At 36.1% G+C, this 10,184-nt stretch overlaps 1 protein-coding gene across 8 annotated transcripts; it reads left to right on the top strand.

Annotated features, from left to right (window-relative positions):
• Window positions 1-3,380: 3,380 nt before the first annotated feature.
• Window positions 3,381-5,948, top strand: LOC130744718 (uncharacterized). Of its 8 annotated transcripts, XM_057596889.1 has the most exons (5): window positions 3,381-3,718; window positions 3,853-3,956; window positions 4,258-4,485; window positions 4,620-4,650; window positions 5,530-5,948. In XM_057596889.1, the coding sequence occupies exons 2-5, from the start codon at window positions 3,907-3,909 to the stop codon at window positions 5,563-5,565; spliced, it is 345 nt and encodes a 114-aa protein (XP_057452872.1). In that variant the 5' UTR covers window positions 3,381-3,718; window positions 3,853-3,906; the 3' UTR covers window positions 5,566-5,948. The 8 variants fall into 8 exon arrangements, 3 of the variants coding, with proteins under 3 accessions (XP_057452872.1, XP_057452861.1, XP_057452867.1); XR_009021510.1 differs by having other exon boundaries at window positions 4,195-4,485; window positions 4,620-5,948; XR_009021513.1 differs by having other exon boundaries at window positions 3,853-4,485; window positions 4,914-5,948.
• Window positions 5,949-10,184: the final 4,236 nt, after the last annotated feature.

Below are 10,184 nucleotides of genomic sequence, written 5' to 3'. Positions count from 1 at the left end.
TTAATTTTTAGGTTTTCTTTAGCTTATCATTTGAAAAATGTTGATGAGTTTGGTTCTAGGGTCACAATTCTTTAATTTAGTATGTGATAATTTGCAGAACGTAGTTATGGATCGTAGTTGGATGAGAGCTAATCGATTAAGTGATGAGTTTGATAATGGAGTGGTTGAATTTCTAGAATTTGTTGAAAAGAATCTTCCGAATAAGGGACTTTTTCCATGTCCTTGTGTTTCTTGTGGGAACCAGGACCCAAGACTTACTAAGGATGAAATAAGGGACCATCTAGCTTGGAGAGGGATTTGTCAAAATTATACACATTGGATATGGCATGGTGAAGTAGTAATGCCAAGTGTATCACAAAGAGAGAAAGTATGTGTAGATATGGATGATCGGCTGGAAGACATGATACATGATATTGGAGAAGAATCATTTAAGAGAGCGCATGTGTATGATACTTTATGTAAAGACAAGGAAGAACCTTTGTACCCGGGATGCACAAACTTTACACGGTTGTCAGCTGTGTTAAGATTGTTTAATTTGAAGGCGAAAAATGGATGGAGTGATAAAAGTTTCACTGATTTGCTTGGATTGTTGAAAGAAATGCTTCCAGAAGGTAACACAATGCCGAATCGTCATTATGAAGCCAATTAATAATCATTTGTCCTAAAGACAATACTTTAGTTCTCCTTTGTTCATTACACAATGATCTTCATTCACAAATGAAGAATATTGTTACACAGTAAGTGTATATTTTATGTCGCTTTTGTTATATATTATTATGTCCTTTTACACTAAAATGTATAACTTACTTCGATGATTGTTTTTTATATAGAGCTATGGCGGTTTATCAATTGGCTGAGGGTAATAAAAAAAGGTCTTAATGGCTTCGTCCCAAAGTAAGTGTAGTGTAGATTATGGTTGCGTCTTGATGTTGCTGTTTATACTACTTAACACTGGCTGTAATATGTACTGTTTTGATATATATTCAGTGTATAAAAATCTATTCATTTGTAGGCAAGGTTGCAGCCTAATGGGAATGATTGTGGATATTATGTGATGAAGAATATGGTTGACATTGTCTCTGCTAGTATTACTAAGTCTTGGATGGAGGTATTACAAATGTTTGTCTCCCTATTTGTCTCATTGTTTGAGTTTTAATCAAAATGTCACAAAATAGGTATTTTAACCTATTCTACAAATTGTAGGTATTCAATGATCCAACGGCATTAACAGAACAAGAGTTGTATGATTTGCGAAACAGTTGGGCAACTTGCTTTCTTAACTTGTATAAATCTTAGAATTTATTTGGTATGTATTTAAAGTTTGTGCCTAAACAATCTGAATTAAAGTTTGGGCAACTTGTTTTTTACATTATAACATGGATTGTTGATCTCTATATTTATTGCATCTGTTTATAGGGTTCAAAGTTGCTCACCTCCGCTGCTCTCATAATTTATGCTTATGGTGCTGGTGGCTTTCCTGCTTGGGGCATTAATTTGTTGAACTGTTGCTGTTTTGCTGAATTGTTGCTGTTTAACTATTTTGTCCTAATTTCATGAGCAGTTGCTGTTTAACTACATTTAAAGAACTAGAATTGCTGAATTGTTCTAGTTCTTTTAGGCAATTATGTTTTCTTTTTTGCTGGGACCTTGGATGTTTAACTCACTTGAGAGAGTGTGTTCTCAAGATCTCTTTTTATTTTAATAAATTTTCATTAAAAAAATATGTATATTCAGGTCAAATTCGTGTGAAAAAAAAAAAACTGGTTGAGCATTCACATCGGTTTTCAGTCTAACCTCACATCGGTTTTTTGTCTAACCGATGTGAAAAGAATACACATTTCACATCGGTTTTTTGTCTAACCGATGTGAAAAGTATACATTTCACATCGGTTGGATGACAGAACCGATGTGAAAAGTGTACATTTCACATCGGTTGGATGACAGAACCGATGTGAAAAGTGTACATTTCACATCAGTTGGCTGACTTAACCGATGTGAAAAGTGTACATTTCACATCAGTTGGTTGACTTAACCGATGTGAAAGGTATACTTTTCACATCAGTTGGTTGACTTAACCGATGTGAAAGGTATACTTTTCACATCGGTTATATACCCGATGTGAAAAGGTTAGGAGATACCACATCAACATTGTTTACATCGGATAAAAACCGATGTTAAAACTCAAAAATACCCGATGTGAAAACTAATTTTTCTAGTAGTGTCAAAATAGAAGTATTTATCGATTAGTTCAGGCAATACATGTCTAATTTCTTTCAAATAAAATTTTGAGTGAGGTGAAGTATCGGCACACACTTACTCACAAAAAATAATTAATCTTTTTAAAAAAATGAAAAAGTCCAACTGTATGAAAAGTTTAAATTCATTTTAAAAAAACTTGGCTGAATCTTTTTCGCACGAATCAATTATCTTAAATATTAGATTGTTACTGTAAAAAAAATAGATTATTAGATAAATGACACATGATATATTATATTTCTAATTAATTCACATCATAACGCAATAGCTCACTTAAACATGAACCGTGAACAATTGATAGATTCCCACCTACAATGCCCTGACATTCATCTTTTATTAGAATAATCGAGTGTTAGAGCATAGATAGGGTTTTTCCCCAATATGAGAGGACTAGGAAAGATGCACCTCAAGCCGTCAAGCGTGCCAGTTATCATGCCCACAGTAAATGATGGGTAGCCAAGTGTGAAACAGATAACTGCTAAAAGCATCTGGTAGGGGCAACAAAGATTAAACTCTAAATCATTTAGTTATTCTGATATAATCATAAAATTTGAGTTAGCATCTACTCTCAAAGCTAGCTTAACATTGATGGTTGCTCTACCTTTTTATAATAATTATTTTGATCATGTATCTCTAATAAATGTGAGATTTTCAAATACATAAGTTGTGATATCTCTAGTCTCTAATTAATTTAGTTGTCATGAACCAATTATTATAAAATTACCGAATAAATTTTAAATTGATTTAAGTACCACCTCCACCACACCACTCTCCACCCCCCTTGACATGTATTATCACTACAAAAAAACTTGTTTTTAGTGGCACTAAATTTGTGGCATTTACCAAAAAGTGCCACAAACAAATTTTATTCTGGCATTTAAGTAGAATGCCAGTAATTTAAAAACACATTCCTAGCTAATTGGCAGCCATTTGGCAGCAATTTTCTGAAGTGGCACTTAACTTAAATGCCACTAGTTTAAAAATCCATTCTTAGCTAATTAGCAGCTATTTGGTAGCAATTTTCTGGAGTGGCATTTCACTTAAATGCCACAAATAACTCTTTTCAATTTTAATATATAATTTATTTTTTGTTAACTTTAACTCACACAGTTTCTGATTTTTAAACGAAAAAGGAAAAGGAAAAACAAAAACTTGTTTCTTTCACTCTCTCTCACGCGATTCACACCGTTTCTCCCAAACAGTTTCTTCTGATCCACGAACGCTCGCGGAAGCTTTGTGTCGCAACGCAACAGCCATCGTCGTCCTCGCCAATCGTTCGTCAAGCTCGAGCATTGTGAAGCAACCTTCGCCGCCGTCGAGCGACCACCGCTCCATCTCCATCGCAGCCACACACCACGCCTCGCCGGATCTGTTCTGCCACTCGTTGGATTTGCTCCCTTTGATCGCAATTCTAGATCCATTTTCTACCAATTGAACACATAGGTTAAACCTTGTGAAGCAGGTATTCTTCTGATTCAATCTTTCTTGCATTTGATCACTGATTCTCAATTCATTGCATCGAACATAGCACTGTCGCCATCTTATGATTTTGAAGAAACAAAACTCTAAGCGGTTGAATCTTTTTCTATTCTTCAGAAATTTGGGTTGAAAGCAATTTCAATTCTCTGTTTTCGTGTTGTTAATTTGGAAATGGTTGACTTAGGGTTTCAATTCCAGCTCAAATATATTATCTATCTGAGGTACAGTTCTATCTATTCACTCTTTCTTTCTCAAATAGATTCTCCATTTGTTCTGTTCCTGATTTGCATTGTATAACTCCTTAACTAAAATTTGATGAAATATTGTATTGTCAAATCTAGATTTAGTTTGCTGTAAAGAATTGATTTATGAACTAGTGGATGATATGATCTGGTGTGAATATGAGTTCATATGAGCAAGGTTTCCAAATTATTTTCCATGGGTAACTTTTTTGTTAAGGCTTATCTTCTTCGCTTTGATGATCAACTATGGCTTCTGGTGGCATGGAATTTGAATCTGAAGTTGTCTGCAACCGAATCACAAGGAAGTTGTCGCACACTCAGAGTGTGCTCCATCTCCGCTCGTAAACGTCGCATTCGTCACCGGGCGTTGGAAGATCCAAACGGAAAAAGTTCCAAATCATCATCATCAACGCCAAGAGTTGGATCGCCGGGAGAAAGTTTGGCCTGTGGCATCTCAACGACTGCGGCAAATCATCTTCATCGACATTCTAGTTCTTCCACTTGTGAGGTCAGTTCCAATGAATTCCTTTGATTATTCATTTGGTTGTTGTGCTCATTTTTCCTTGTACATAGAAATCAGAACTATTCTCAATTGTTTGACTTTCATCTTTATTGCAACCATTCAAATGGTAAATGGTGCAGGTTCAAAGGTTTTGGTCAAGCAACCAAGAAGGTAAGCCACGATTAATATACTATATAGTGTTTTGAATGTTGTCATTAAGTAAATATTCCATAGATACAGCTTTTTTAATTTGTTCCCATAGACATACTGTGTTTTGAGATACCTTATGCAAGTTCTAGTTTCAATTGGCACTACTAAATACTAATCATTGCAATATGTTGTTTCCATCTATCTTTTGCTTCTCCATTGTTAGATTTGTTTTAATTTGATGCTACATAGTTTGATTTATAATGATTTCTCTTCCTATCTAGTAGAAGGAAAAAAAACTGTTCAGTGGTTTCAGATGAAATCTAGATAAAAAGAAGTCCAGGATTAGGTCATGAATTATCTTATTCAAATTCAATAATGGCAATAGTTGAAAACAAAGAGTTATCTGCTCATCAGCAAAGCCTCTGATGTAAGCTTTTCTGCTCTCTCATCTCATTTAATTGTCACTTGCTTGTGTTGTCATTCCAATTATATGTGATTTTAATGACAGTAGATTTGATTTAGAAATGATTCTTATTGAACTTTATTCACTATCATGTTGTTTACTTGTTATGTTCCAAGTAAGAAGCTTCATTAGTGCTAACTCTCTCTTCCCATTGGCCCCAAACAAACCATATTACTTCCAATGAGATATTCTCACTGATGCATTCTTTGGAAGGCCTAAAACATCACGGTCCTGCTGAAGCAATAGACATATCAAGGCCTAAAAGATCTTTCTTATGACATTCTTTTTCTATTTATTCAACGGTTAGTCAGCAATAGACATATCAACATAACTCCCTCCATGTCTGGACTGTTTATATATTTGATAAAAGAAAGTAGGAGAACTCAACCCATAATGCTAATGTCTAACACATAACTTCCTCTGTGTTTATGATGCAGGAGCCTGTTGCAAAGAACCTGCTTCTGAGGTATTAAAAGTTCTGAATTTTTTTATAGCAGAGGAATGTTGGACTTCTTTATCTTAATGATGATTAAATAATAATAAGTTTTTATGTTCTATGCAAATCCTTCCAATACCAATTTTGACAAAGTACTTGCTAGGAAAGACATATAGTGAGCAAAGCTGATGAGAATCCTTTTTTGCTTTCAATGCTATTTTTCATTTCTTAGGTATTGATATAGTTAGTTTTTTTTGTTTATAAGAATAATTCTTTGAAGAGAGATTATTGAAGGGAACATTGTAGTTGTTTGTGTTCTACTATGCTTTTGAGGCTATGTAGTTTCAAGCAAAAAATTTCATGTGGCAATTTTAACAGATACTAGATTATAGCAATCTTTTATGTGTTTAGTTTTGTTGACTCTGGTTTAAATTTGACTTAATCTATCCATTGTGTCTATGAGATTGCATGGGAACTGTTGCTGGTCTAATTCTATCCATGATTTGTGCTAGAAAAAAATGTGTATGGATAATCAATTATTGAAAATTCAACATTTATTAATATTCATTTTATTTGTAATTTCAATACTGAGTGTGAGGACTGAGGAGTAACACCTAATTTGGATTTTGTGTATATATATTGTGGCATTCAAAAGATGCCAATAAAATTTTAGTCTAATACCACCGTTGATGAATTTTGTGGCATTTAAAAGGTGCCAGTAATTGCAGTGTGCAACAAAACCGGCATTTAAGAAAAAAATGCCACAAACCAAGTTGTGGCACCTGTAATAGAGGCACTTAAGGTAAATGCCAATAATAACACTTGTGACATTTATTAAATGCCACAATTTAACAATATCAATGCCACTAAAAATTACTTTTTTTGTAGTGTATCCTTACCACTGTCATTGTCACTACCACGCTCACTACCACTTCCATCACTACCGTTATCTCCACTGCTATCGTCACCACCACTAACCTCCACCACATGTTCATCTCACTATTTTCAATTGTTTTAATTTTCACTTTTCATTTTTTAATTTGATTATATTTTAAAAAATACTTTTTTGAAGAAAACTTTTTATAAACCAAACCTAAACATATTTTCTGACTTTATTTTTTCTATTAATGAAAATAAGAAATTCACAAACTAAACAAGTCCTAACACAACATTAGGACGACGTTCCTGTCCTGATCGATGCAATATCCAACATTTATTTGATTTGAGTTATATCAAGATCAAGTTGTTGTCCCGACTGAATGATAACAAATTTAATTATGATATATTATGTTAATCATTTTCTCGATTTGATGCAATGTATGTCGTATACATTTATTTAATTATGATGTATAACAAACTAATCTGTGTTGGTTTTGTTTTCATTTTGTCAAATCTGTTCTTGTTTACAACAATCTTCCACTTTAAACAAAAAATTACATCTTTATAACGTCAAATCTGTTGTCCAGACTGAATTATGCAAAAACACGAAGTAAATTCTAGGATGAATAAAGTTTTCTTCACGTACACCTCTCTAACACCGTGTTTGGTAGCATAAAGATGGAGAAGAGATCGAGGGAAGAGAAAGAGATAGAAGAGAAATGGATTGTGTATCATTGTTTGGTTGTGCATTAATGTAGGTGAGAAAGATAGAGATGGTGGGTTTTTCCCACCTTTTAATCTGCGTTTTGCGAAGAGATTCATGTCTCACTTTTTTTTTAATTTAAGTGCAGTTAGTACAATCGTCACTATTTTTTTTTCATTTTCTTAGCAGTTAGTGGCGGTCTCACTACTTCTTATTTTAATTTTGTTTTCTAATCAAAAGTTAATTTTTCTCTCTCTTCCACCTGATTATTTGTCATTTATCTCTACCATACCAAACAACCTATAAATCTACTCTGTTTCTCACATATTTTTCTCTACTCAACTTCTCTTTTTTCTATCTCTCTCTTCTCTACCAAATAGAGTGTAAAAATAAAAATGAGGTGTATAGAAGAGAGAAATTGGAATGAAAAAAAAGTGGTGTGATGTGTGAGAGGCGTCAAAATTAAGAAGATTAAAAGGGCCCGCAAATCTCAGAGATCATCTTAGACTCTTTGTGAGAGTCAGCTCTCGGAGGTGGTTGTTGTTTAGGTGTAGATACAACGGTTTCTCTGGCCTCACCAATGAGTCCTAAACTTATGAGTCTTTGAAGGGCGCTCCTTTTGAGCTTCCATTAGAACATGAGTAGACTAAATGTTTTTTTTTGTATAAAAGAGAGAAAAACTGAAAAACCAACTCGTGTGAGTTAGAACACTCACATAATTAGCGAACAAAAACAGACCCAACCCAAGCGGAGGCTCCTGGAAAATCCGCAAACCACCAGCAATGGAAGAACCAAGCCTGGCTAGGAAATCAGCGTAGGCATTCTCCTTCCGTAGTGTATGTCGTCGATCAACAGTCTAATCCCTGCGCAACAAGGCCTGAATGGAGCTTACCATCTCTGCATAAGGGTTCATCCCCGGACTAGTCTCCTTAATAAGCTTAAGAGCCAACTTCGAGTTCGACCACAACACAATACGACGATAACCCATGTCCTAACAAAGGTTGAAAACCTGAAAAATTGCCCAAAGTTCAACCTACATAACCTCCGAGTGACCAAAAGAAGTAGCAAAGCCTGCACGCCACTGGCCACTATCATCGCGAATGAGGCCACCGTATCCACTCGAACTCGGGTTGCAAGCGAGCTCCCATCGACATTCAGAGCAACATAACCTGATGGAGGAAATTGCCACACCACCCACCACGACGAGCGAGCGCTAGCGGATGACTTGCCAGCTGTTGAACACACCACCTGCAACAAACTCAAAGTTGCCAAATGCACCGCGATGGGGCATACCCAGCCTTGGCCAAGAAGAACCTCGCATTGTTGCTTCCAAATCTGCCAAGACACAACGAGAACTTCAAGAAGCTCCGGGAACGACGAAGCCAACACCCCCGCTAGTGGAAGACCACGGAAACCCGCCAGAACCCGTTGAGCAAATCTGCAATCACGAACACAGTGCAACACTGATTATGAGGCCCCTCCACAATAAACTAAATGCCTCAAGATAGTGTAAAAAAACCATGTTTAATTACTATACACTTACAATGTAAAATAATTTTACACAGTTATCCAACTAGAATTCATCATTTAGTCATCTCATAATTGAATATGAATTTTAAAACATTTAAAATGGAGAATATAGAGATATGACTGGATGCATGTGTAAAACTCTTTACACTATCACTCCATACAAATTAAATTCAAAAAATTACACAATCAAATATGTGTGACATCGACCAATTAAATTAAAAATAATTTTTCCAATATCTTTGAAATGATTGGTTTATAATAAAAAAATAGTTTAATGGATATGTACTGTTGGTGATAACCAATCGCAGCATGCCACGCAAGAGAAATAATAACTCTCATCATATATATATTTTATGATGAGGTAGAATTGAAGATTGAAAGTGCACACATTTAATTCATAAAGAAAATAGTTAAATAATTTGTCATGTACTTATTTCCCTTTAATTATAAGAGTACAATTTTCCATTTTTATATGATTTTTTATTTATATTTTCCATTGGAATTTGGTTATTGGCCGCGTACATGAGATCTCTACTAAGCCCACGATAAATCTTTGCTATTCCATGGCTTAATTGTGTTGAAAGGAGCACTTATCAAATGCTTAAAGCGCTCAACTCTTAATTGTGTTGAAAGGAGCACTTGTCTCAAGGTGCACGCCAATGAGACACTCCCTCTAGACTGGGCGAGACCCTAGGGTCCCTCGCCTAGGGGCGCTGGCCTAAGGCGAGGAGCGCATCAGGGACTTGGGCCTTCGTCCCGGAGGCCCAACTGGTCCATTAGGATGATTTAGAAGCGCTAGGCCCAACTCCCCCAACTATAAATAGGGGAGGAGTACCAATTGTAAAGGAATCTTAGCTCATTTGAGAAATAACAAGCTAGAAATTCAGTTACTTTCTCTCTCTAAGCGGTTACACTCTCATTCTCTCTAGGAATCTCACATCACGTTCCTTGCACCTCAGGTACTATACTTCATCTCAATGTTCATGATGGAACATTTGGCGCCGTCTGTGAGGAACGATAGATTTCGATTCCCAGACTACGTGGAGCATGGTTTCGCTGAGTGAAGTTCGTTTTTTCGTGCGATTCTCTTCGGTTTTCGATTTCTGAGTGAAATTCTTGATTTGCTGGTGGCACGTAATGGAAGCGCAACGTCGTCAAAGCGAACGAAGGATGAAACACACGCACAATCCGCGTCAAGCATAAAGAAGGCGACGCGAGAAGGAGGCAGAATCTTCAGTCTCCTTGTTGAAATCCTCAGAAGGAAAACCGCCGTCACCCTGCTCGATGGACACTCTCAGGGATTGGCGGTGGCTGATTCGCGACATAAGTCGTGGTTTGGAGCAGAAGGACATGGAGGCCCGGGGAGCAAATACAACGGTGGAGCTTCGGATGTTGCAAAGGGAAAGCTATTGGAAATCTTCGAAAGAATGGAGAAGCTCATTTCTAAAAGAAAAGCTGGCGGGCGCGTCTGGACAAACCGTCTACATCGGAAATTCTGCGAGAGCTGTTAACAACGTGAATAAGCGGCGAGGTAGGAGGTGAGT

This window comes from Lotus japonicus, chromosome 1 (assembly GCF_012489685.1).
Source record: "Lotus japonicus ecotype B-129 chromosome 1, LjGifu_v1.2".
In the NCBI taxonomy this organism is placed as follows: domain Eukaryota; kingdom Viridiplantae; phylum Streptophyta; class Magnoliopsida; order Fabales; family Fabaceae; genus Lotus; species Lotus japonicus.
Note: the sequence above shows the minus strand (reverse complement) of the source record. Positions and strands in the feature narration are given on the sequence as shown.

Excerpts from the sequence above, each read along its gene's own strand:
- LOC130744718 (XM_057596878.1), top strand. The coding sequence starts at position 4,147 with ATGAGCAAGGTTTCCAAATTATTTTCCATGGGTAACTTTTTTGTTAAG. Across the intron at positions 4,486-4,619 it reads CTAGTTCTTCCACTTGTGAG|GTTCAAAGGTTTTGGTCAAG; the intron begins GTCAGTTCCAAT and ends TAAATGGTGCAG. Across the intron at positions 4,651-5,529 it reads TTGGTCAAGCAACCAAGAAG|GAGCCTGTTGCAAAGAACCT; the intron begins GTAAGCCACGAT and ends TTTATGATGCAG.